The sequence below is a fragment of the Scyliorhinus canicula genome, chromosome 11 (assembly GCF_902713615.1).
Source record: "Scyliorhinus canicula chromosome 11, sScyCan1.1, whole genome shotgun sequence".
NCBI lineage: Eukaryota > Metazoa > Chordata > Chondrichthyes > Carcharhiniformes > Scyliorhinidae > Scyliorhinus > Scyliorhinus canicula.
Genome location: NC_052156.1, coordinates 168591604 through 168618347, shown reverse-complemented (window position 1 = coordinate 168618347; position 26744 = coordinate 168591604). Strand labels below are relative to the sequence as shown.

The 26744-nt window shown below is 59.7% G+C and overlaps 1 protein-coding gene across 2 annotated transcripts in view; it reads right to left on the bottom strand.

Moving 5' to 3' along the window:
• The window catches only part of sema3ab (sema domain, immunoglobulin domain (Ig), short basic domain, secreted, (semaphorin) 3Ab), a 285635-nt gene that overhangs the window by 5688 nt on the left and 253203 nt on the right, over positions 1-26744 (bottom strand). For both annotated transcript variants that reach the window (XM_038811984.1, XM_038811983.1), the window contains exon 16: positions 1231-1376. In XM_038811984.1, coding sequence (XP_038667912.1) covers positions 1231-1376 — 146 coding nt within the window. The remainder of the gene's footprint in view (positions 1-1230; positions 1377-26744) is intronic.

Here is a 26744-nt window from a genome sequence, read left to right as displayed (position 1 = left end):
TGAGAGTGAGGTGTGTGAGAGTGAGTGTGAGGATGTGTGTGCGAGGGAGGTGTGAGGATGTGTATGAGAGTGAGGATGTGTGTCAGTGAGGATATGTGTGAGAGGGAGGTGTGAGGATGTGTGTGAGTGAGGCTGTGTGAGAGTGAGGTGTGAGGCTATGTGTGAGAATGAGGTGTGAGGCTGTGTGTGAGAGTGAGGATGTGTGTGAGAGTGAGGTGTGAGGATGTGTGTGAGAGTGAGGTGTGAGGATGTATGTGAGAGTGAGGTGTGAGGATGTATGTGAGAGTGAGGTGTGAGGATGTATGTGAGAGTGAGTGTGAGGATGTGTGTGAGAGTGAGGTGTGAGGCTGTGTGTGAGAGGGAGGTGTGAGGATGTGTGTGAGAGTGAGGATGTGTGTGAGAGTGAGTTGTGAGGCCGTGTGTGAGAGGGAGGTGTGAGGCTGTGTGTGAGAGTGAGGTGTGAGGATGTATGTGAGAGGGAGGATGTGTGTGAGTGAGGATGTGTGTGTGAGTGAGGTGTGAGGCTGTATGTGAGAGTGAGGTGTGAGGATGTGTGTGAGAGTGAGGATGTGTGTGAGAGTGAGTTGTGAGGCCGTGTGTGAGAGGGAGGTGTGAGGCTGTGTGTGAGAGGGAGGAGTTGAGAGTGAGGTGTGTGAGAGTGAGGTGTGTGAGAGGGAGGTGTGTGAGAGTGAGGATGTGTGTGAGTGAGGATGTGTGTGAGAGTGAGGTGTGAGGATGTGTGTGAGAGTGAGGTGTGAGGATGTGTGTGAGAGTGAGGATGTGTGTGTGCGTGAGGTGTGAGGCTGTGTGTGAGAGGGAGGAGTTGAGAGTGAGGTGTGTGAGAGTGAGGTGTGTGAGAGGGAGGAGTTGAGAGTGCATGCGTTTGGGGTTAAGGAGACGGGAAAGGTGAGACCAATATGAGAAATGAGATGCAGCAAAGTAAACAAATTAATATGGTCTTTGGTGAGCAATCCATTCACCAATTGTAACATGAGCAAAGTAATCATTTAATCACTAATTCTAGTTGTTACCTTCAGGAAGCCAGGACTGGATGAAACGCAGCATCTAGAAGCTGAAATCACAATTGAGGATATTGGTACAAAATGCACCAATTGTGTTTTAATGGAATTAATTTTCCTTTATATCGGTTTAAGACTCTGTGTTAATGTATGAATATCACGGGAGTGATTTCACTCTCTGCAGTTCTGAGCATGCAGCTGGAATCAGTACCTCATCTTTGTGTTCCTCACTCTGTCTCTGGAATTGCCAGGAAACCAGGGCTCGCTGGGATTTAGGGACACATTCCAAAAATGTGGTGCTGTTCTCCACCCCGTAGATAATCTTTTCCTCCATATTTTCATGTTCGTGCAAATTGTCTAAGGGAAGAAGACACAACAGCAAAAATAGACAAAAGTCCGGCCAATCGTTGTGCATTGTGAAAAGTATAAAATAACTTTATAATCACATTGTTTATCGTGCAGGGCTCACGATTACATTAATCTTTTGCTATTACTTCTTTGGTTTGATTTTCAGAGTGCCGTGGTCTCTGCTCCAACTCTCTCTCCACCTCCTGCAGAAGGTCAGGGGGTGGACAGCTGCTCTCTGTGCAGCAGTGTCTTCCTCCCCCTACCTCAGGAGGAAGTCTCGTCTCGGGGAGCTGTTCACCATCAGATGGCTCCCAATTCAGTAGTCCCAGCAGCACCAGCCAGAAGCAATGGCCACTGCTCAGGCCGCCAAACCCAGGTGTTCATGTGAGTCCGGGGTCGAAGGTCTCACTGAAGCCCGCCAGCCTGTCTCAATAAGGGAGGGAGGGGTGGTTGGATGCCACTTCTGTGCTGAGGGGGGCCTACATGGGAGGGTGCCCCCTACCACTCTGCCTGACACCACTCGTACAGTTAATTCTGCCAGACCTCCTACATGGCATAAGCCCACCCCCTCCACATTGTGAGGAAAATACCGGTGCGCTGGTACGACGCCCCTTGAGGCCATTATAATCGAGCCCATTATTTCAGAACTTTCCATCAGCTTCAAAGACACATAATTACATTTTATAAATGCACAGTTAAAACTACTGCCCACCTCCAACCCAGCAAACAGCTATTTTGTGGAATATTCTTCAAATGTTCTTTCAGGTACTGAGATTGTGATTTTACAAATTTCAGTCTTCATTGGATATTCTCCCAGGTTTAACGCCACCTCTGAAGCAGAGTTCCACTCAGGGGTGGATGGCCCTACTGCCCAGTTGTATTGTGACCACGATAACGTGGGCGTGTTCACAGAATTCTGGGAGGTGCTCGGAGGTGGACTGATCAGCATTCAATCAATAAACTAATTTATTTTAATGAAATGAATTTTAAAATGTTCAAGAAATCTCCACTGATGTTATTATCCTCCTCGAAATAAGAAAACGTACCGGTCTACCTTGGTAAAAGGCCAACATGCATTTCCCACACTCGTCAGACCCAAGAGGAGATTTCCAAGGTTTCTTTTCCACTTCAAATCTGTTACCCACCTTTTACATTCCAGCAAGGCAGAAGGGGAAATATGTCACCTATTGCCCCCCCCCCCCCCCCCCCACCCCCGCCACTCCCCCCCCCCCCCCCCCCCCCCCCACCCCGCCACTCCCCAGCTCTACAAACTCACTAATTAATCCAATATAATTCAATTAAAAACTACTGTCCATTCTGAAATTAATTGCAGGTACAGTGAATCCTGCATTGCTGGGCGCGGTGCACCTCCAGCTTTACACTAAAGTTACACTTTACATGGGTTGACTAGAATGATAAAGCCGTAGTACATTTCTGAGAGATGGCCACCACTGCTCATGTTGTAAAGACATCTTGCAAGACAATCTTGTATATTTAACCAATTGTAACTAACATATCGCCTTTAATTCCAATTACCAGCAATGTTTACATATGCAGATTAGTATCCATATGCTTATGAGGATTGTATATTGGTACTTGGTCAGGTTTCTCTCCAAAGTCTTCCACCAGGGAATTTTCTTGAGAGACGCACAATGAGTACAGACGATGGTAACATTAATTTTAAAAGTTCAAAAAAATGTCCTTAAATGAATCCTTGGTGGACATGGAGGTTAAGGCTTGTGGAAGATTGTTCTCATCCTTAATTTCTCTTGGGAAAAGGAATTAGCAAAGGAAGTACATTGGAGTGTTTACATTGGAGCAGTTCTGAATGCTTTGAGCTCAGTCACTTTTGGGATGAATGTATTGCTGGTAAATGTTTAATTGTCCATTTAAAATTTAGTAGAGGCACATCAACAATATTTCTTTAGATCCGGAGACTGCCAGCCTCGCGATGTGACTAACTGGGAGACACTAGAATCTCATAGGTTATTGCTTCAAATGAAACGAGCTGTCTACCACTGAACTTTACCACAGGGGGTAATGTTTTGAGAAGTATGTGGATCACAAGTGGCTACGTCATACTCCAAGTGTGGTCCAACCAACATTAAAGACATCTGGCTATTGTTCAGTTACATTTTGTCCGGCAGTCCAAAATCTCAAACCTTTTGGAAGCCTTGGAGACCGAGTATTGTTTCCACATTTTCACTTACTTATTTAAAGGTTTGTGTCTATTGATCATATTTGAAGGAGTTATGCCATAACAAATATGAAATAGTCTCAGTTTGACTTAATTATTCTTTGGGTGAGAAAATTAGCCCCAATCCAGGTGTAGAATTTGAATATATAATTAAGGTCGGTTGAGGGAATAATAATGATAATTTTTATTATTGTCACAAGTAGGCTTACATTAACACTGCAATGAAGTTACTGTGAAAATCCCCTAGTCGCCACATTCCGCCGCCTGTTCGGGTACACAGAGGGAGAGTTCAGAACGTTCAATTCACCTAACAGCACGTCTTTCAGGACTTGTGGGAGGAAACCGGAGCACCCGGAGGAAACCCACGCTGACACGGGGAGAACGTGCAGACTCCGCACAGACAATGACCCAAGCCAGGAATCGAACCCGGGGCCCTGAAGCTGTGAAGCAACAGCGCTAACCACTGTGTTACCGTGCCGCGCAGACTTTGTTGCCTGTCCCCCAATAATTCTTGACTCTCTTGTCAATCAAAAACCTGTATAACTCAACCTTGAATAAATTCAGTGGGCCAGCCACCACTGCTTTCTGGCAAAGACAATTTCATACTCTGACAGCCTTCTGAAAGAAATAATAGCCCCTATCTCCATCTGAAATGGGAGACCTTTTATTTTAAACTGTGTCCCCAGCGCTGGTCTCACCCACAAGGGGAAATATCCACCCGGTGAAATCCCCTCAAGGTGTTACGTTTCAATAACATCACCTCTCAATCTCCGTAACTTCAACGGGTATTGGCTCAAACCGTTCAAACTTTATTTGTAAGATAAGCCCGTCATCCCAGAATGCGCCATGAAAACTTTCTCTACATTACTTCTGATGCAACTATATTATTTGTCTGTTGTATTTCTTTGTTGTCACAAAGAGAAAATGGATGGGGGTGACCACATACTTTCAAACAGGGTGAGAGGTTTTATTCAGAGCTTTGCTCATTAAATGGATGGAGAATTGCAAATCCTGCGCAAACACCCACTCTGATGTCACTACTCATCAGGGGACCCATAACCGAGAAGATTGAAGGTCCAGTTTAATTAAAACTGAAGTGTCTCTCCCAACGATAGTCTGCTGCCTAATAATAATCCTTATTATTTTTACCCCCTTCCCCCACTCTGTGTTTGTTTGCCTTGGATGTGTCGGTAGAGGGTGGGACAGTTAAAGGGGGGGGGGGGGCAGTAGGTTAGCTTGTTCATTATCCAGCTGAATTAGTACATATTTCATCTTTATTTCTGCTGTACATAAACAGTAATTGTGTTTAAACTTACAAACCTGGTGACTCAAATTATTGGCCAGCCAAGGCCCAAAGCCTTTGGGAATTTTTACAGGGAGAATTGGTAAATTCACTTGTGTTGTGACCCCGGGATGAGTGGGGCTGGAATTGACCGCACACTTGCCTAAGGTGTCATAACAGCTCCAAGATTCTTATTAATTTGGTGTTGGACTTATCTCCTGGTTTTTCTGGGTGAGCTAAATTTTGTAGTATCATAAACATTCAACGCCCAACTGAGCCAGGTTTGCGCAGCCAGGATGCCGGCCATGTCGCTAAACACCCGGGGACGGCAATTTCACTGGAGTCCCCCGATGATGTCATCACATCGGCGGTGGGATTCCCGGCTCCGTGTTTCTCAGCGGGAGACGGCGTGCTGATCGCTGGCGGTGGGATTCCCGGCTCCGGCTCCGTGTTTCTCAGCGGGAGACGGCGTGCTGATCGCTGGCGGTGGGATTCCCGGCTCCGTGTTTCTCAGCGGGAGACGGCGTGCTGATCGCTGGCGGTGGGATTCCCGGCTCCATGTTTCTCAGCGGGAGACGGCGTGCTGATCGCTGGCGGTGGGATTCCCGGCTCCGTGTTTCTCAGCGGGAGACGGCGTGCTGATCGCTGGCGGTGGGATTCCCGGCTCCGGCTCCGTGTTTCTCAGCGGGAGACGGCGTGCTGATCGCTGGCGGTGGGATTCCCGGCTCCGTGTTTCTCAGCGGGAGACGGCGTGCTGATCGCTGGCGGTGGGATTCCCGGCTCCGTGTTTCTCAGCGGGAGACGGCGTGCTGATCGCTGGCGGTGGGATTCCCGGCTCCGTGTTTCTCAGCGGGAGACGGCGTGCTGATCGCTGGCGGTGGGATTCCCGGCTCCGGCTTCGTGTTTCTCAGCGGGAGACGGCGTGCTGATCACTGGCGGTGGGATTCCCGGCTCCGTGTTTCTCAGCGGGAGACGGCGTGCTGATCGCTGGCGGCGGGATTCCCGGCTCCGTGTTTCTCAGCGGGAGACGGCGTGCTGATCGCTGGCGGTGGGATTCCCGGCTCCGTGTTTCTCAGCGGGAGACGGCGTGCTGATCGCTGGCGGTGGGATTCCCGGCTCCGTGTTTCTCAGCGGGAGACGGCGTGCTGATCGCTGGCGGTGAGATTCCCGGCTCCGTGTTTCTCAGCGGGAGACGGCGTGCTGATCGCCGGCGGTGGGATTCCCGGCTCCGTGTTTCTCAGCGGGAGACGGCGTGCTGATCACTGGCGGTGGGATTCCCGGCTCCGTGTTTCTCAGCGGGAGACGGCGTGCTGATCGCTGGCGGTGGGATTCCCGGCTCCGTGTTTCTCAGCCGGAGACGGCGTGCTGATCGCTGGCGGTGGGATTCCCGGCTCCGTGTTTCTCAGCGGGAGACGGCGTGCTGATCGCTGGCGGTGAGATTCCCGGCTCCGTGTTTCTCAGCGGGAGACGGCGTGCTGATCGCTGGCGGTGAGATTCCCGGCTCCGTGTTTCTCAGCCGGAGACGGCGTGCTGATCGCTGGCGGTGGGATTCCCGGCTCCGGCTCCGTGTTTCTCAGTGGGAGACGGCGTGCTGATCGCTGGCGGTGGGATTCCCGGCTCCATGTTTCTCAGTGGGAGACGGCGTGCTGATCGCTGGCGGTGGGATTCCCGGCTCCGGCTCCGTGTTTCTCAGCGGGAGACGGCGTGCTGATCGCTGGCGGTGGGATTCCCGGCTCCGGCTCCGTGTTTCTCAGCGGGAGACGGCGTGCTGATCGCTGGCGGTGAGATTCCCGGCTCCGTGTTTCTCAGCGGGAGACGGCGTGCTGATCGCTGGCGGTGGGATTCCCGGCTCCGTGTTTCTCAGCTGGAGACGGCGTGCTGATCGCTGGCGGCGGGATTCGCGGCTCCGTGTTTCTCAGCGGGAGACGGCGTGCTGATCGCTGGCGGTGGGATTCCCGGCTCCGTGTTTCTCAGCTGGAGACGGCGTGCTGATCGCTGGCGGCGGGATTCGCGGCTCCGTGTTTCTCAGCGGGAGACGGCGTGCTGATCGCTGGCGGTGGGATTCCCGGCTCCGTGTTTCTCAGCTGGAGACGGTGTGCTGATCGCTGGCGGTGGGATTCCCGGCTCCGTGTTTCTCAGCGGGAGACGGCGTGCTGATCGCTGGCGGTGGGATTCCCGGCTCCGTGTTTCTCAGCGGGAGACGGCGTGCTGATCGCTGGCGGTGAGATTCCCGGCTCCGGCTCCGTGTTTCTCAGCGGGAGACGGCGTGCTGATCGCTGGCGGTGGGATTCCCGGCTCCGTGTTTCTCAGCGGGAGACGGTGTGCTGATCGCTGGCGGCGGGATTCCCGGCTCCGGCTCCGTGTTTCTCAGCGGGAGACGGCGTGCTGATCGCTGGCGGTGGGATTCCCGGCTCCGTGTTTCTCAGCGGGAGACGGCGTGCTGATCGCTGGCGGTGGGATTCCCGGCTCCGTGTTTCTCAGCGGGAGACGGCGTGCTGATCACTGGCGGTGGGATTCCCGGCTCCGTGTTTCTCAGCGGGAGACGGCGTGCTGATCGCTGGTGGTGGGATTCCCGGCTCCGGCTCCGTGTTTCTCAGCCGGAGACGGCGTGCTGATCGCTGGCGGTGGGATTCCCGGCTCCGTGTTTCTCAGCGGGAGACGGCGTGCTGATCGCTGGCGGTGGGATTCCCGGCTCCGGCTCCGTGTTTCTCAGCGGGAGACGGCGTGCTGATCGCTGGCGGTGGGATTCCCGGCTCCGTGTTTCTCAGCAGGAGACGGCGTGCTGATCGCTGGCGGCGGGATTCCCGGCTCCATGTTTCTCAGCGGGAGACGGCGTGCTGATCGCTGGCGGTGGGATTCCCGGCTCCGGCTCCGTGTTTCTCAGCGGGAGACGGCGTGCTGATCGCTGGCGGTGGGATTCCCGGCTCCGTGTTTCTCAGCGGGAGACGGCGTGCTGATCGCTGGCGGTGGGATTCCCGGCTCCGTGTTTCTCAGCGGGAGACGGCGTGCTGATCGCTGGCAGCGGGATTCCCGGCTCCGTGTTTCTCAGCTGGAGACGGCGTGCTGATCGCTGGCGGTGAGATTCCCGGCTCCGTGTTTCTCAGTGGGAGACGGCGTGCTGATCGCTGGCGGTGGGATTCCCGGCTCCGGCTCCGTGTTTCTCAGTGGGAGACGGTGTGCTGATCGCTGGCGGCGGGATTCCCGGCTCCGTGTTTCTCAGCGGGAGACGGCGTGCTGATCGCTGGCGGTGGGATTCCCGGTTCCGTGTTTCTCAGCGGGAGACGGCGTGCTGATCGCTGGCGGTGGGATTCCCGGCTCCGTGTTTCTCAGCGGGAGACGGCGTGCTGATCGCTGGCGGTGGGATTCCCGGCTCCGTGTTTCTCAGCGGGAGACGGCGTGCTGATCGCTGGCGGTGGGATTCCCGGCTCCGTGTTTCTCAGCTGGAGACGGTGTGCTGATCGCTGGCAGCGGGATTCCCGGCTCCATGTTTCTCAGCGGGAGACGGCGTGCTGATCGCTGGCGGTGGGATTCCCGGCTCCGTGTTTCTCAGCTGGAGACGGCGTGCTGATCGCTGGCGGTGAGATTCCCGGCTCCGTGTTTCTCAGCGGGAGACGGCGTGCTGATCGCTGGTGGTGGGATTCCCGGCTCCGTGTTTCTCAGCGGGAGACGGCGTGCTGATCGCTGGCGGTGGGATTCCCGGCTCCATGTTTCTCAGCTGGAGACGGCGTGCTGATCGCTGGCGGTGGGATTCCCGGCTCCGTGTTTCTCAGCGGGAGACGGCGTGCTGATCGCTGGCGGTGGGATTCCCGGCTCCGTGTTTCTCAGCGGGAGACGGCGTGCTGATCGCTGGCGGTGGGATTCCCGGCTCCGTGTTTCTCAGCGGGAGACGGCGTGCTGATCCCTGGCGGTGGGATTTCCAGCTCCGGCTCCGTGTTTCTCAGCGGGAGACGGCGTGCTGATCGCTGGCGGTGGGATTCCCGGCTCCGTGTTTCTCAGCAGGAGACGGCGTGCTGATCGCTGGCGGTGGGATTCCCGGCTCCGTGTTTCTCAGCGGGAGACGGCGTGCTGATCGCTGGCGGTGGGATTCCCGGCTCCGTGTTTCTCAGCAGGAGACGGCGTGCTGATCGCTGGCGGTGGGATTCCCGGCTCCGTGTTTCTCAGCTGGAGACGGCGTGCTGATCGCTGGCGGTGGGATTCCCGGCTCCGTGTTTCTCAGCGGGAGACGGCGTGCTGATCGCTGGCGGTGGGATTCCCGGCTCCGGCTTCGTGTTTCTCAGCGGGAGACGGCGTGCTGATCACTGGCGGTGGGATTCCCGGCTCCGTGTTTCTCAGCGGGAGACGGCGTGCTGATCGCTGGCGGCGGGATTCCCGGCTCCGTGTTTCAAAGCGGGAGACGGCGTGCTGATCGCTGGCGGTGGGATTCCCGGCTCCGTGTTTCTCAGCGGGAGACGGCGTGCTGATCGCTGGCGGTGGGATTCCCGGCTCCGTGTTTCTCAGCCGGAGACGGCGTGCTGATCGCTGGCGGTGGGATTCCCGGCTCCGTGTTTCTCAGCGGGAGACGGCGTGCTGATCGCTGGCGGTGAGATTCCCGGCTCCGTGTTTCTCAGCGGGAGACGGCGTGCTGATCGCTGGCGGTGAGATTCCCGGCTCCGTGTTTCTCAGCCGGAGACGGCGTGCTGATCGCTGGCGGTGGGATTCCCGGCTCCGGCTCCGTGTTTCTCAGTGGGAGACGGCGTGCTGATCGCTGGCGGTGGGATTCCCGGCTCCATGTTTCTCAGTGGGAGACGGCGTGCTGATCGCTGGCGGTGGGATTCCCGGCTCCATGTTTCTCAGTGGGAGACGGCGTGCTGATCGCTGGCGGTGGGATTCCCGGCTCCGTGTTTCTCAGCGGGAGACGGCGTGCTGATCGCTGGCGGTGGGATTCCCGGCTCCGGCTCCGTGTTTCTCAGTGGGAGACGGCGTGCTGATCGCTGGCGGTGGGATTCCCGGCTCCGTGTTTCTCAGTGGGAGACGGCGTGCTGATCGCTGGCGGTGGGATTCCCGGCTCCGGCTCCGTGTTTCTCAGCGGGAGACGGTGTGCTGATCGCTGGCGGTGGGATTCCCGGCTCCGTGTTTCTCAGCGGGAGACGGCGTGCTGATCGCTGGCGGTGGGAGTCCCGGCTCCGTGTTTCTCAGCCGGAGACGGCGTGCTGATCGCTGGCGGTGGGATTCCCGGCTCCGTGTTTCTCAGCGGGAGACGGCGTGCTGATCGCCGGCGGTGGGATTCCCGGCTCCGTGTTTCTCAGCGGGAGACGGCGTGCTGATCGCTGGCGGTGGGATTCCCGGCTCCGTGTTTCTCAGCCGGAGACGGCGTGCTGATCGCTGGCGGTGGGATTCCCGGCCCCGTGTTTCTCAGTGGGAGACGGCGTGCTGATCGCTGGCGGCGGGATTCCCGGCTCCGTGTTTCTCAGTGGGAGACGGCGTGCTGATCGCTGGCGGTGGGATTCCCGGCTCCGTGTTTCTCAGCTGGAGACGGCGTGCTGATCGCTGGCGGTGGGATTCCCGGCTCCGTGTTTCTCAGCGGGAGACGGCGTGCTGATCGCTGGCGGTGAGATTCCCGGCTCCGTGTTTCTCAGCGGGAGACGGCGTGCTGATCGCTGGCGGTGGGATTCCCGGCTCCGTGTTTCTCAGCGGGAGACGGCGTGCTGATCGCTGGCGGTGGGATTCCCGGCTCCGTGTTTCTCAGCGGGAGACGGCGTGCTGATCGCTGGCGGTGGGATTCCCGGCTCCGTGTTTCTCAGCGGGAGACGGCGTGCTGATCGCTGGCGGTGGGATTCCCGGCTCCGGCTCTGTGTTTCTCAGCGGGAGACGGCGTGCTGATCGCTGGCGGTGAGATTCCCGGCTCCGTGTTTCTCAGCCGGAGACGGCGTGCTGATCGCTGGCGGTGGGATTCCCGGCTCCGGCTCCGTGTTTCTCAGCGGGAGACGGCGTGCTGATCGCTGGCGGTGGGATTCCCGGCTCCATGTTTCTCAGTGGGAGACGGCGTGCTGATCGCCGGCGGTGGGATTCCCGGCTCCATGTTTCTCAGTGGGAGACGGCGTGCTGATCGCTGGCGGTGGGATTCCCGGCTCCGTGTTTCTCAGCGGGAGACGGCGTGCTGATCGCTGGCAGCGGGATTCCCGGCTCCGTGTTTCTCAGCTGGAGACGGCGTGCTGATCGCTGGCGGTGGGATTCCCGGCTCCGTGTTTCTCAGCTGGAGACGGCGTGCTGATCGCTGGCAGCGGGATTCCCGGCTCCGTGTTTCTCAGCGGGAGACGGCGTGCTGATCGCTGGCGGTGAGATTCCCGGCTCCGTGTTTCTCAGTGGGAGACGGCGTGCTGATCGCTGGCGGTGGGATTCCCGGCTCCGTGTTTCTCAGCGGGAGACGGCGTGCTGATCGCTGGCGGTGGGATTCCCGGCTCCGTGTTTCTCAGCGGGAGACGGCGTGCTGATCGCTGGCGGTGGGATTCCCGGCTCCGTGTTTCTCAGCGGGAGACGGCGTGCTGATCGCTGGCGGTGGGATTCCCGGCTCCGTGTTTCTCAGCGGGAGACGGCGTGCTGATCGCTGGCGGTGGGATTCCCGGCTCCGGCTCTGTGTTTCTCAGCGGGAGACGGCGTGCTGATCGCTGGCGGTGAGATTCCCGGCTCCGTGTTTCTCAGCCGGAGACGGCGTGCTGATCGCTGGCGGTGGGATTCCCGGCTCCGGCTCTGTGTTTCTCAGCGGGAGACGGCGTGCTGATCGCTGGCGGTGAGATTCCCGGCTCCGTGTTTCTCAGCCGGAGACGGCGTGCTGATCGCTGGCGGTGGGATTCCCGGCTCCGTGTTTCTCAGCGGGAGACGGCGTGCTGATCGCTGGCAGCGGGATTCCCGGCTCCGTGTTTCTCAGCTGGAGACGGCGTGCTGATCGCTGGCGGTGGGATTCCCGGCTCCGTGTTTCTCAGCTGGAGACGGCGTGCTGATCGCTGGCAGCGGGATTCCCGGCTCCGTGTTTCTCAGCGGGAGACGGCGTGCTGATCGCTGGCGGTGGGATCCCCGGCTCCGGCTCCGTGTTTCTCAGCGGGAGACGGCGTGCTGATCGCTGGCGGTGGGATTCCCGGCTCCGGCTCCGTGTTTCTCAGCGGGAGACGGCGTGCTGATCGCTGGCGGTGAGATTCCCGGCTCCGTGTTTCTCAGCGGGAGACGGCGTGCTGATCGCTGGCGGTGGGATTCCCGGCTCCGGCTCTGTGTTTCTCAGCGGGAGACGGCGTGCTGATCGCTGGCGGTGAGATTCCCGGCTCCGTGTTTCTCAGCCGGAGACGGCGTGCTGATCGCTGGCGGTGGGATTCCCGGCTCCGTGTTTCTCAGCGGGAGACGGCGTGCTGATCGCTGGCAGCGGGATTCCCGGCTCCGTGTTTCTCAGCTGGAGACGGCGTGCTGATCGCTGGCGGTGGGATTCCCGGCTCCGTGTTTCTCAGCTGGAGACGGCGTGCTGATCGCTGGCAGCGGGATTCCCGGCTCCGTGTTTCTCAGCGGGAGACGGCGTGCTGATCGCTGGCGGTGGGATCCCCGGCTCCGGCTCCGTGTTTCTCAGCGGGAGACGGCGTGCTGATCGCTGGCGGTGGGATTCCCGGCTCCGGCTCCGTGTTTCTCAGCGGGAGACGGCGTGCTGATCGCTGGCGGTGGGATTCCCGGCTCCGTGTTTCTCAGCGGGAGACGGCGTGCTGATCGCTGGCGGTGGGATTCCCGGCTCCGTGTTTCTCAGCGGGAGACGGCGTGCTGATCGCTGGCAGCGGGATTCCCGGCTCCGTGTTTCTCAGCTGGAGACGGCGTGCTGATCGCTGGCGGTGGGATTCCCGGCTCCGTGTTTCTCAGCTGGAGACGGCGTGCTGATCGCTGGCGGCGGGATTCCCGGCTCCGGCTCCGTGTTTCTCAGCGGGAGACAGCGTGCTGATCGCTGGCGGTGAGATTCCCGGCTCCGTGTTTCTCAGCGGGAGACGGCGTGCTGATCGCTGGCGGTGAGATTCCCGGCTCCGTGTTTCTCAGCGGGAGACGGCGTGCTGATCGCTGGCGGTGGGATTCCCGGCTCCGTGTTTCTCAGCGGGAGACGGCGTGCTGATCGCTGGCGGTGGGATTCACGGCTCCGGCTCCGTGTTTCTCAGCGGGAGACGGCGTGCTGATCGCTGGCGGTGGGATTCCCGGCTCCGTGTTTCTCAGCGGGAGACGGCGTGCTGATCGCTGGCGGTGGGATTCCGGGCTCCGTGTTTCTCAGCTGGAGACGGCGTGCTGATCGCTGGCGGTGAGATTCCCGGCTCCGGCTCCGTGTTTCTCAGCGGGAGACGGCGTGCTGATCACTGGCGGTGGGATTCCCGGCTCCGTGTTTCTCAGCGGGAGACGGCGTGCTGATCGCTGGCGGTGGGATTCCCGGCTCCGTGTTTCTCAGCGGGAGACGGCGTGCTGATCGCTGGCGGTGGGATTCCCGGCTCCGTGTTTCTCAGCGGGAGACGGCGTGCTGATCGCTGGCGGTGGGATTCCCGGCTCCGTGTTTCTCAGCGGGAGACGGCGTGCTGATCGCTGGCGGTGGGATTCCCGGCTCCGTGTTTCTCAGTGGGAGACGGCGTGCTGATCGCTGGCGGTGGGATTCCCGGCTCCGGCTCTGTGTTTCTCAGCGGGAGACGGCGTGCTGATCGCTGGCGGTGAGATTCCCGGCTCCGTGTTTCTCAGCCGGAGACGGCGTGCTGATCGCTGGCGGTGGGATTCCCGGCTCCGGCTCCGTGTTTCTCAGTGGGAGACGGCGTGCTGATCGCTGGCGGTGGGATTCCCGGCTCCATGTTTCTCAGTGGGAGACGGCGTGCTGATCGCCGGCGGTGGGATTCCCGGCTCCATGTTTCTCAGTGGGAGACGGCGTGCTGATCGCTGGCGGTGGGATTCCCGGCTCCGTGTTTCTCAGCGGGAGACGGCGTGCTGATCGCTGGCGGTGGGATTCCCGGCTCCGGCTCCGTGTTTCTCAGTGGGAGACGGCGTGCTGATCGCTGGCGGTGGGATTCCCGGCTCCGTGTTTCTCAGTGGGAGACGGCGTGCTGATCGCTGGCGGTGGGATTCCCGGCTCCGGCTCCGTGTTTCTCAGCGGGAGACGGTGTGCTGATCGCTGGCGGTGGGATTCCCGGCTCCGTGTTTCTCAGCGGGAGACGGCGTGCTGATCGCTGGCGGTGGGATTCCCGGCTCCGTGTTTCTCAGCCGGAGACGGCGTGCTGATCGCTGGCGGTGGGATTCCCGGCCCCGTGTTTCTCAGTGGGAGACGGCGTGCTGATCGCTGGCGGCGGGATTCCCGGCTCCGTGTTTCTCAGTGGGAGACGGCGTGCTGATCGCTGGCGGTGGGATTCCCGGCTCCGTGTTTCTCAGCTGGAGACGGCGTGCTGATCGCTGGCGGTGGGATTCCCGGCTCCGTGTTTCTCAGCGGGAGACGGCGTGCTGATCGCTGGCGGTGGGATTCCCGGCTCCGTGTTTCTCAGCGGGAGACGGCGTGCTGATCGCTGGCGGTGGGATTCCCGGCTCCGTGTTTCTCAGCTGGAGACGGCGTGCTGATCGCTGGCGGTGGGATTCCCGGCTCCGTGTTTCTCAGCGGGAGACGGCGTGCTGATCGCTGGCGGTGGGATTCCCGGCCCCGTGTTTCTCAGCGGGAGACGGCGTGCTGATCACTGGCGGCGGGATTCCCGGCTCCGTGTTTCTCAGCGGGAGACGGTGTGCTGATCGCTGGCGGCGGGATTCCCGGCTCCGGCTCCGTGTTTCTCAGCGGGAGACGGCGTGCTGATCGCTGGCGGTGGGATTCCCGGCTCCGGCTCCGTGTTTCTCAGCGGGAGACGGCGTGCTGATCGCTGGCGGTGGGATTCCCGGCTCCGTGTTTCTCAGCGGGAGACGGCGTGCTGATCGCTGGCGGTGGGATTCCCGGCTCCGTGTTTCTCAGCGGGAGACGGCGTGCTGATCGCTGGCGGTGGGATTCCCGGCTCCGGCTCCGTGTTTCTCAGCGGGAGACGGCGTGCTGATCGCTGGCGGTGGGATTCCCGGCTCCGTGTTTCTCAGCGGGAGACGGCGTGCTGATCGCTGGCGGTGGGATTCCCGGCTCCGTGTTTCTCAGCGGGAGACGGCGTGCTGATCGCTGGCGGTGGGATTCCCGGCTCCGTGTTTCTCAGCGGGAGACGGCGTGCTGATCGCTGGCGGTGGGATCCCCGGCTCCGGCTCCGTGTTTCTCAGCGGGAGACGGCGTGCTGATCGCTGGCGGTGGGATTCCCGGCTCCGGCTCCGTGTTTCTCAGCGGGAGACGGCGTGCTGATCGCTGGCGGTGGGATTCCCGGCTCCGTGTTTCTCAGCGGGAGACGGCGTGCTGATCGCTGGCGGTGGGATTCCCGGCTCCGTGTTTCTCAGCGGGAGACGGCGTGCTGATCGCTGGCAGCGGGATTCCCGGCTCCGTGTTTCTCAGCTGGAGACGGCGTGCTGATCGCTGGCGGTGGGATTCCCGGCTCCGTGTTTCTCAGCTGGAGACGGCGTGCTGATCGCTGGCAGCGGGATTCCCGGCTCCGTGTTTCTCAGCGGGAGACGGCGTGCTGATCGCTGGCGGTGAGATTCCCGGCTCCGTGTTTCTCAGTGGGAGACGGCGTGCTGATCGCTGGCGGTGGGATTCCCGGCTCCGTGTTTCTCAGCGGGAGACGGCGTGCTGATCGCTGGCGGTGGGATTCCCGGCTCCGTGTTTCTCAGTGGGAGACGGCGTGCTGATCGCTGGCGGTGGGATTCCCGGCTCCGTGTTTCTCAGCTGGAGACGGCGTGCTGATCGCTGGCGGTGGGATTCCCGGCTCCGGCTCCGTGTTTCTCAGCGGGAGACAGCGTGCTGATCGCTGGCGGCGGGATTCCCGGCTCCGGCTCCGTGTTTCTCAGCGGGAGACAGCGTGCTGATCGCTGGCGGTGAGATTCCCGGCTCCGTGTTTCTCAGCGGGAGACGGCGTGCTGATCGCTGGCGGTGGGATTCCCGGCTCCGTGTTTCTCAGCGGGAGACGGCGTGCTGATCGCTGGCGGTGGGATTCCCGGCTCCGTGTTTCTCAGCGGGAGACGGCGTGCTGATCGCTGGCGGTGGGATTCACGGCTCCGGCTCCGTGTTTCTCAGCGGGAGACGGCGTGCTGATCGCTGGCGGTGGGATTCCCGGCTCCGTGTTTCTCAGCGGGAGACGGCGTGCTGATCGCTGGCGGTGGGATTCCCGGCTCCGTGTTTCTCAGCTGGAGACGGCGTGCTGATCGCTGGCGGTGAGATTCCCGGCTCCGGCTCCGTGTTTCTCAGCGGGAGACGGCGTGCTGATCACTGGCGGTGGGATTCCCGGCTCCGTGTTTCTCAGCGGGAGACGGCGTGCTGATCGCTGGCGGTGGGATTCCCGGCTCCGTGTTTCTCAGCGGGAGACGGCGTGCTGATCGCTGGCGGTGGGATTCCCGGCTCCGTGTTTCTCAGCGGGAGACGGCGTGCTGATCGCTGGCGGTGGGATTCCCGGCTCCGTGTTTCTCAGCGGGAGACGGCGTGCTGATCGCTGGCGGTGGGATTCCCGGCTCCGTGTTTCTCAGCGGGAGACGGCGTGCTGATCGCTGGCGGTGGGATTCCCGGCTCCGGCTCTGTGTTTCTCAGCGGGAGACGGCGTGCTGATCGCTGGCGGTGAGATTCCCGGCTCCGTGTTTCTCAGCCGGAGACGGCGTGCTGATCGCTGGCGGTGGGATTCCCGGCTCCGGCTCCGTGTTTCTCAGTGGGAGACGGCGTGCTGATCGCTGGCGGTGGGATCCCCGGCTCCATGTTTCTCAGTGGGAGACGGCGTGCTGATCGCCGGCGGTGGGATTCCCGGCTCCATGTTTCTCAGTGGGAGACGGCGTGCTGATCGCTGGCGGTGGGATTCCCGGCTCCGTGTTTCTCAGCGGGAGACGGCGTGCTGATCGCTGGCGGTGGGATTCCCGGCTCCGGCTCCGTGTTTCTCAGTGGGAGACGGCGTGCTGATCGCTGGCGGTGGGATTCCCGGCTCCGTGTTTCTCAGTGGGAGACGGCGTGCTGATCGCTGGCGGTGGGATTCCCGGCTCCGGCTCCGTGTTTCTCAGCGGGAGACGGTGTGCTGATCGCTGGCGGTGGGATTCCCGGCTCCGTGTTTCTCAGCGGGAGACGGCGTGCTGATCGCTGGCGGTGGGATTCCCGGCTCCGTGTTTCTCAGCCGGAGACGGCGTGCTGATCGCTGGCGGTGGGATTCCCGGCTCCGTGTTTCTCAGCGGGAGACGGCGTGCTGATCGCCGGCGGTGGGATTCCCGGCTCCGTGTTTCTCAGCGGGAGACGGCGTGCTGATCGCTGGCGGTGGGATTCCCGGCTCCGTGTTTCTCAGCCGGAGACGGCGTGCTGATCGCTGGCGGTGGGATTCCCGGCCCCGTGTTTCTCAGTGGGAGACGGCGTGCTGATCGCTGGCGGCGGGATTCCCGGCTCCGTGTTTCTCAGTGGGAGACGGCGTGCTGATCGCTGGCGGTGGGATTCCCGGCTCCGTGTTTCTCAGCTGGAGACGGCGTGCTGATCGCTGGCGGTGGGATTCCCGGCTCCGTGTTTCTCAGCGGGAGACGGCGTGCTGATCGCTGGCGGTGGGATTCCCGGCTCCGTGTTTCTCAGCGGGAGACGGCGTGCTGATCGCTGGCGGTGGGATTCCCGGCTCCGTGTTTCTCAGCTGGAGACGGCGTGCTGATCGCTGGCGGTGGGATTCCCGGCTCCGTGTTTCTCAGCGGGAGACGGCGTGCTGATCGCTGGCGGTGGGATTCCCGGCCCCGTGTTTCTCAGCGGGAGACGGCGTGCTGATCACTGGCGGCGGGATTCCCGGCTCCGTGTTTCTCAGCGGGAGACGGTGTGCTGATCGCTGGCGGCGGGATTCCCGGCTCCGGCTCCGTGTTTCTCAGCGGGAGACGGCGTGCTGATCGCTGGCGGTGGGATTCCCGGCTCCGGCTCCGTGTTTCTCAGCGGGAGACGGCGTGCTGATCGCTGGCGGTGGGATTCCCGGCTCCGTGTTTCTCAGCGGGAGACGGCGTGCTGATCGCTGGCGGTGGGATTCCCGGCTCCGTGTTTCTCAGCGGGAGACGGCGTGCTGATCGCTGGCGGTGGGATTCCCGGCTCCGGCTCCGTGTTTCTCAGCGGGAGACGGCGTGCTGATCGCTGGCGGTGGGATTCCCGGCTCCGTGTTTCTCAGCGGGAGACGGCGTGCTGATCGCTGGCGGTGGGATTCCCGGCTCCGTGTTTCTCAGCGGGAGACGGCGTGCTGATCGCTGGCGGTGGGATTCCCGGCTCCGTGTTTCTCAGCGGGAGACGGCGTGCTGATCGCTGGCGGTGGGATCCCCGGCTCCGGCTCCGTGTTTCTCAGCGGGAGACGGCGTGCTGATCGCTGGCGGTGGGATTCCCGGCTCCGGCTCCGTGTTTCTCAGCTGGAGACGGCGTGCTGATCGCTGGCGGTGGGATTCCCGGCTCCGTGTTTCTCAGCGGGAGACGGCGTGCTGATCGCTGGCGGTGGGATTCCCGGCTCCGTGTTTCTCAGCGGGAGACGGCGTGCTGATCGCTGGCAGCGGGATTCCCGGCTCCGTGTTTCTCAGCTGGAGACGGCGTGCTGATCGCTGGCGGTGGGATTCCCGGCTCCGTGTTTCTCAGCGGGAGACGGCGTGCTGATCGCTGGCGGCGGGATTCCCGGCTCCGTGTTTCTCAGCGGGAGACGGCGTGCTGATCGCTGGCGGTGAGATTCCCGGCTCCGTGTTTCTCAGTGGGAGACGGCGTGCTGATCGCTGGCGGTGGGATTCCCGGCTCCGTGTTTCTCAGCGGGAGACGGCGTGCTGATCGCTGGCGGTGGGATTCCCGGCTCCGTGTTTCTCAGTGGGAGACGGCGTGCTGATCGCTGGCGGTGGCATTCCCGGCTCCGTGTTTCTCAGCTGGAGACGGCGTGCTGATCGCTGGCGGTGGGATTCCCGGCTCCGGCTCCGTGTTTCTCAGCGGGAGACAGCGTGCTGATCGCTGGCGGCGGGATTCCCGGCTCCGGCTCCGTGTTTCTCAGCGGGAGACAGCGTGCTGATCGCTGGCGGTGAGATTCCCGGCTCCGTGTTTCTCAGCGGGAGACGGCGTGCTGATCGCTGGCGGTGAGATTCCCGGCTCCGTGTTTCTCAGCGGGAGACGGCGTGCTGATCGCTGGCGGTGGGATTCCCGGCTCCGTGTTTCTCAGCGGGAGACGGCGTGCTGATCGCTGGCGGTGGGATTCACGGCTCCGGCTCCGTGTTTCTCAGCGGGAGACGGCGTGCTGATCGCTGGCGGTGGGATTCCCGGCTCCGTGTTTCTCAGCGGGAGACGGCGTGCTGATCGCTGGCGGTGGGATTCCCGGCTCCGTGTTTCTCAGCTGGAGACGGCGTGCTGATCGCTGGCGGTGAGATTCCCGGCTCCGGCTCCGTGTTTCTCAGCGGGAGACGGCGTGCTGATCACTGGCGGTGGGATTCCCGGCTCCGTGTTTCTCAGCGGGAGACGGCGTGCTGATCGCTGGCGGTGGGATTCCCGGCTCCGTGTTTCTCAGCGGGAGACGGCGTGCTGATCGCTGGCGGTGGGATTCCCGGCTCCGTGTTTCTCAGCGGGAGACGGCGTGCTGATCGCTGGCGGTGGGATTCCCGGCTCCGTGTTTCTCAGCGGGAGACGGCGTGCTGATCGCTGGCGGTGGGATTCCCGGCTCCGTGTTTCTCAGCGGGAGACGGCGTGCTGATCGCTGGCGGTGGGATTCCCGGCTCCGGCTCTGTGTTTCTCAGCGGGAGACGGCGTGCTGATCGCTGGCGGCGGGATTCCCGGCTCCGGCTCCGTGTTTCTCAGCGGGAGACGGCGTGCTGATCGCCGGCGGTGGGATTCCCGGCTCCGGCTCCGTGTTTCTCAGCGGGAGACGGCGTGCTGATCGCTGGCGGTGGGATTCCCGGCTCCGTGTTTCTCAGCGGGAGACGGCGTGCTGATCGCTGGCGGTGGGATTCCCGGCTCCGTGTTTCTCAGCGGGAGACGGCGTGCTGATCGCTGGCGGTGGGATTCCCGGCTCCGTGTTTCTCAGCGGGAGACGGCGTGCTGATCGCTGGCGGTGGGATTCCCGGCTCCGTGTTTCTCAGCGGGAGACGGCGTGCTGATCGCTGGCGGTGGGATTCCCGGCTCCGTGTTTCTCAGCCGGAGACGGCGTGCTGATCGCTGGCGGTGGGATTCCCGGCTCCGTGTTTCTCAGCGGGAGACGGCGTGCTGATCGCTGGCGGTGGGATTCCCGGCTCCGTGTTTCTCAGCTGGAGACGGTGTGCTGATCGCTGGCAGCGGGATTCCCGGCTCCATGTTTCTCAGCGGGAGACGGCGTGCTGATCGCTGGCGGTGGGATTCCCGGCTCCGTGTTTCTCAGCGGGAGACGGCGTGCTGATCGCTGGCGGTGAGATTCCCGGCTCCGTGTTTCTCAGCGGGAGACGGCGTGCTGATCGCTGGCGGTGGGATTCCCGGCTCCGGCTCCGTGTTTCTCAGCGGGAGACGGCGTGCTGATCGCCGGCGGTGGGATTCCCGGCTCCGTGTTTCTCAGCGGGAGACGGCGTGCTGATCGCTGGCGGTGGGATTCCCGGCTCCGTGTTTCTCAGCCGGAGACGGCGTGCTGATCGCTGGCGGTGGGATTCCCGGCTCCGTGTTTCTCAGCGGGAGACGGCGTGCTGATCGCTGGCGGTGGGATTCCCGGCTCCGTGTTTCTCAGCTGGAGACGGTGTGCTGATCGCTGGCAGCGGGATTCCCGGCTCCATGTTTCTCAGCGGGAGACGGCGTGCTGATCGCTGGCGGTGGGATTCCCGGCTCCGTGTTTCTCAGCGGGAGACGGCGTGCTGATCGCTGGCGGTGAGATTCCCGGCTCCGTGTTTCTCAGCGGGAGACGGCGTGCTGATCGCTGGCGGTGGGATTCCCGGCTCCGGCTCCGTGTTTCTCAGCGGGAGACGGCGTGCTGATCGCCGGCGGTGGGATTCCCGGCTCCGTGTTTCTCAGCTGGAAACGGCGTGCTGATCGCTGGCGGTGGGATTCCCGGCTCCGTGTTTCTCAGCGGGAGACGGCGTGCTGATCGCTGGCGGTGGGATTCCCGGCTCCGTGTTTCTCAGCGGGAGACGGCGTGCTGATCGCTGGCGGTGGGATTCCCGGCTCCGTGTTTCTCAGCGGGAGACGGCGTGCTGATCGCCGGCGGTGGGATTCCCGGCTCCGTGTTTCTCAGCTGGAGACGGCGTGCTGATCGCCGGCGGTGGGATTCCCGGCTCCGTGTTTCTCAGTGGGAGACGGCGTGCTGATCGCTGGCGGTGGGATCCCCGGCTCCGGCTCCGTGTTTCTCAGCTGGAGACGGCGTGCTGATCGCTGGCGGTGGGATTCCCGGCTCCGGCTCCGTGTTTCTCAGCGGGAGACGGCGTGCTGATCGCTGGCGGTGGGATTCCCGGCTCCGTGTTTCTCAGCGGGAGACGGCGTGCTGATCGCTGGCGGTGGGATTCCCGGCTCCGTGTTTCTCAGCGGGAGACGGCGTGCTGATCGCTGGCGGTGGGATTCCCGGCTCCGTGTTTCTCAGCTGGAGACGGCGTGCTGATCGCTGGCGGTGGGATTCCCGGCTCCGGCTCCGTGTTTCTCAGCGGGAGACGGCGTGCTGATCGCTGGCGGTGGGATTCCCGGCTCCGTGTTTCTCAGCGGGAGACGGCGTGCTGATCGCTGGCGGTGGGATTCCCGGCTCCGTGTTTCTCAGCAGGAGACGGCGTGCTGATCGCTGGCGGTGGGATTCCCGGCTCCGGCTCCGTGTTTCTCAGCGGGAGACGGCGTGCTGATCGCTGGCGGTGGGATTCCCGGCTCCGTGTTTCTCAGCGGGAGACGGCGTGCTGATCGCTGGTGGTGGGATTCCCGGCTCCGGCTCCGTGTTTCTCAGCGGGAGACGGCGTGCTGATCGCTGGCGGTGGGATTCCCGGCTCCGTGTTTCTCAGCGGGAGACGGCGTGCTGATCGCTGGCGGTGAGATTCCCGGCTCCGTCTCCGTGTTTCTCAGCTGGAGACGGCGTGCTGATCGCTGGCGGTGGGATTCCCGGCTCCGGCTCCGTGTTTCTCAGCGGGAGACGGCGTGCTGATCGCTGGCGGTGGGATTCCCGTCTCCGTGTTTCTCAGCGGGAGACGGCGTGCTGATCGCTGGCGGTGGGATTCCCGGCTCCGTGTTTCTCAGCGGGAGACGGCGTGCTGATCGCTGGCGGTGGGATTCCCGGCTCCGTGTTTCTCAGCGGGAGACGGCGTGCTGATCGCTGGCGGTGGGATTCCCGGCTCCGTGTTTCTCAGCGGGAGACGGCGTGCTGATCGCTGGCGGTGGGATTCCCGGCTCCGTGTTTCTCAGCGGGAGACGGCGTGCTGATCGCTGGCGGTGGGATTCCCGGGTCCGTGTTTCTCAGCGGGAGACGGCGTGCTGATCGCTGGCGGTGAGATTCCCGGCTCCGTGTTTCTCAGCGGGAGACGGCGTGCTGATCGCTGGCGGTGGGATTCCCGGCTCCGGCTCCGTGTTTCTCAGCGGGAGACGGCGTGCTGATCGCTGGCGGTGGGATTCCCGGCTCCGGCTCCGTGTTTCTCAGCGGGAGACGGCGTGCTGATCGCTGGCGGTGGGATTCCCGGCTCCGTGTTTCTCAGCGGGAGACGGCGTGCTGATCGCTGGCGGCGGGATTCCCGGCTCCATGTTTCTCAGTGGGAGACGGCGTGCTGATCGCTGGCGGTGGGATTCCCGGCTCCGGCTCCATGTTTCTCAGCGGGAGACGGCGTGCTGATCGCTGGCGGTGGGATCCCCGGCTCCGGCTCCGTGTTTCTCAGCTGGAGACGGCGTGCTGATCGCTGGCGGTGGGATTCCCGGCTCCGGCTCCGTGTTTCTCAGCTGGAGACGGCGTGCTGATCGCTGGCGGTGGGATTCCCGGCTCCGGCTCCGTGTTTCTCAGCTGGAGACGGCGTGCTGATCGCTGGCGGTGGAATTCCCGGCTCCGTGTTTCTCAGCGGGAGACGGCGTGCTGATCGCTGGCGGTGGGATTCCCGGCTCCGTGTTTCTCAGCGGGAGACGGCGTGCTGATCGCTGGTGGTGGGATTCCCGGCTCCGGCTGCTGTCATTGGAATTTCCCAGGGGTACGCTTTGGCAGGGCCCTGTAATCCCATCGCAAGCGGACGGCCGTGGTCCCTAGTGATGGGGAGCAGTAGTGATTCCTGTCGGCCTGGCAATGCGCCAGCAGGAAGGTGGAATACCAGGAGCCGTGTGAATCCAACTTCAAACACTCAGCAGATTAAAATGCTGATTGCAATATGCTGATCTGTTTCACATCCATAGCGGGATGTGTCTGGCTAAAGGCTGCCACAGAATAGCCCCCGATGTCACCAATTGCTGCGGATTATATCCACTCAACACAGCAGCTGCTGTCCTGGGTATTATTTGATGATTTTGTGAATACAGATGGACCTTTACTAGAGAATGACTATATTTCCATTTAATAACGATACTGTTATATCTAAAAATTTGTTTTTAGCATTCAGCTTGACAGTTGCAGAGGAGCAGCATTAAGCACAATATATCGATCAGTTCTTTAAGTTATTATCATTGGAGATACATTCATTCTGATAATGAAACTTTGGGAAAGTCTGTGGTTTTGTTTATTGATATCCGATGAATCATTCATTAGTTAAATCCCTGACAACGGAAACCTAATTCTAAACCTCTCACTGTATAAAGTTGTCTTCATGCTTGAACAAAGCCTCATTTTAGAAGACATGAGGCCTCAGATTTCTACAAGATAAAACTGTCATGATATGCAGACATACAGATAATGATATACAGACAGGCAGCTAATGAGCAGAGAGAACAGGACATGACCAATGAGCAGGCAGGACACTCAAGGGTGGTATAGAACATAGAACATAGAACATAGAACGATACAGCGCAGTACAGGCCCTTCGGCCCTCGATGTTGCACCGACATGGAAAAAATCTAAAGGCCATCTAACCTACACTATGCCCTTATCATCCATATGCTTATCCAATAAATTTTTAAATGCCCTCAATGTTGGCGTGTTCACTACTGTTGCAGGTAGGGCATTCCACGGCCTCACCACTCTTTGCGTAAAAAACCCACCTCTGACCTCTGTCCTATATCTATTACCCCTCAATTTAAGGCTATGTCCCCTCGTGCTAGCCACCTCCATCCGCGGGAGAAGGCTCTCGCTGTCCACCCTATCTAACCCTCTGATCATTTTGTATGCCTCTATTAAATCACCTCTTAACCTTCTTCTCTCTAACGAAAACAACCTCAAGTCCATCAGCCTTTCCTCATAAGATTTTCCCTCCATACCAGGCAACATCCTGGTAAATCTCCTCTGCACCCGTTCCAAAGCTTCCACGTCCTTCCTATAATGAGGCGACCAGAACTGTACGCAATACTCCAAATGCGGCCGTACTAGAGTTTTGTACAACTGCAACATGACCTCATGGCTCCGGAACTCAATCCCTCTACCAATAAAGGCCAACACACCATAGGCCTTCTTCACAACCCTATCAACCTGGGTGGCAACTTTCAGGGATCTATGTACATGGACACCGAGATCCCTCTGCTCATCCACACTACCAAGAATTTTACCATTAGCCAAATATTCCGCATTTCTGTTATTCTTTCCAAAGTGAATCACCTCACACTTCTCCACATTAAACTCCATTTGCCACCTCTCAGCCCAGCTCTGCAGCTTATCTATGTCCCTCTGTAACCTGCAACATCCTTCCGCACTGTCTACAACTCCACCGACTTTAGTGTCGTCTGCAAATTTACTCACCCATCCTTCTGCGCCCTCCTCTAGGTCATTTATAAAAATGACAAACAGCAACGGCCCCAGAACAGATCCTTGTGGTACGCCACTCGTAACTGAACTCCATTCTGAACATTTCCCATCAACTACCACTCTCTGTCTTCTTTCAACTAGCCAATTTCTGATCCACATCTCTAAATCACCCTCAATCCCCAGCCTCCGTATTTTCTGCAATAGCCGACCGTGGGGAACCTTATCAAACGCTTTACTGAAATCCATATACACCACATCAACTGCTCTACCCTCGTCTACCTGTTCAGTCACCTTCTCAAAGAACTCGATAAGGTTTGTGAGGCATGACCTACCCTTCACAAAACCATGCTGACTGTCCCTAATCATATTGTTCCTATCTAGATGATTATAAATCGTATCTTTTATAATCCTCTCCAAGACTTTACCCACCACAGACGTTAGGCTCACCGGCCTATAGTTACCGGGGTTATCTCTACTCCCCTTCTTGAACAAAGGGACCACATTTGCTATCCTCCAGTCCTCTGGCACTATTCCTGTAGCCAATGATGACCTAAAAATCAAAGCCAAAGGCTCAGCAATCTCTTCCCTGGCTTCCCAGAGAATCCTAGGATAAATCCCATCCGGCCCCGGGGACTTATCTATTTTCACCTTGTCCAGAATTGCCAACACTTCTTCCCTACGCACCTCAATGCCATCTATTCTAATAGCCTGGGTCTCAGCATTCTCCTCCACAATATTATCTTTTTCTTGAGTGAATACTGACGAAAAGTATTCATTTAGTATCTCGCTTATCTCCTCAGCCTCCACAAACAACTTCCCACCACTGTCCTTGACTGGCCCTACTCTTACCCTAGTCATTCTTTTATTCCTGACATACCTATAGAAAGCTTTTGGGTTTTCCTTGATCCTACCTGCCAAAGACTTCTCATGTCCCCTCCTTGCTCGTCTCAGCTCTCTCTTTAGATCCTTCCTCGCTTCCTTGTAACTATCAAGCGCCCCAACTGAAACTTCACGCCTCATCTTCACATAGGCCTCCTTCTTCCTCTTAACAAGAGATTCCACTTCTTTGGTAAACCACGGTTCCCTCGCTCGACCCCTTCCTCCCTGCCTGACTGGTACGTACTTATCAAGAACATGCAATAGCTGTTCCTTGAACAAGCTCCACATATCCAGTGTGCCCAACCCTTGCAGCCTACTTCTCCAACCAACACATCCTAAGTCATGTCTAATGGCATCATAATTGCCCTTCCCCCAGCTATAACTCTTGCCCTGCGGGGTATACTTATCCCTTTCCATCACTAACGTAAAGGTCACCGAATTGTGGTCACTGTTTCCAAAGTGCTCACTTACCTCCAGATCTAACACCTGGCCTGGTTCATTACCCAAAACCAAATCCAATGTGGTCTCGCCTCTTGTTGGCCTGTCAACATATTGTGCCAGGAAACCCTCCTGCACACATTGTACAAAGAATGACCCATCTAATGTATTCGAACTATATCTTTTCCAGTCAATATTTGGAAAGTTAAAGTCTCCCATAACAACTACCCTGTTACTTTCGCTCTTTTCCAGAATCATCTTCGCCATCCTTTCCTCTACATCCCTAGAACTATTAGGTGGCCTATAGAAAACTCCCAACAGGGTGACCTCTCCTTTCCTGTTTCTAACCTCAGCCCATACTACCTCAGAAGAAGAGTCCCCATCTAGCATCCTTTCCGCCACCGTAATACTGTCCTTGACTAGCAGCGCCACACCTCCCCCTCTTTTGCCCCCTTCTCTGAGCTTACTAAAACACCTAAACCCCGGAACCTGCAACAACCATTCCTGTCCCTGCTCTATCCATGTCTCTAAAATGGCCACAACATCGAAGTCCCAGGTACCAACCCATGCTGCCAGTTCCCCTACCTTATTTCGTATACTCCTGGCATTGAAGTAGACACACTTCAAACCACCTACCTGAACACTGGCACCCTCCTGCGAAGTCAAATCTGTGCTCCTGACCTCTATACTCTCAATCTCCCGTACCCCAA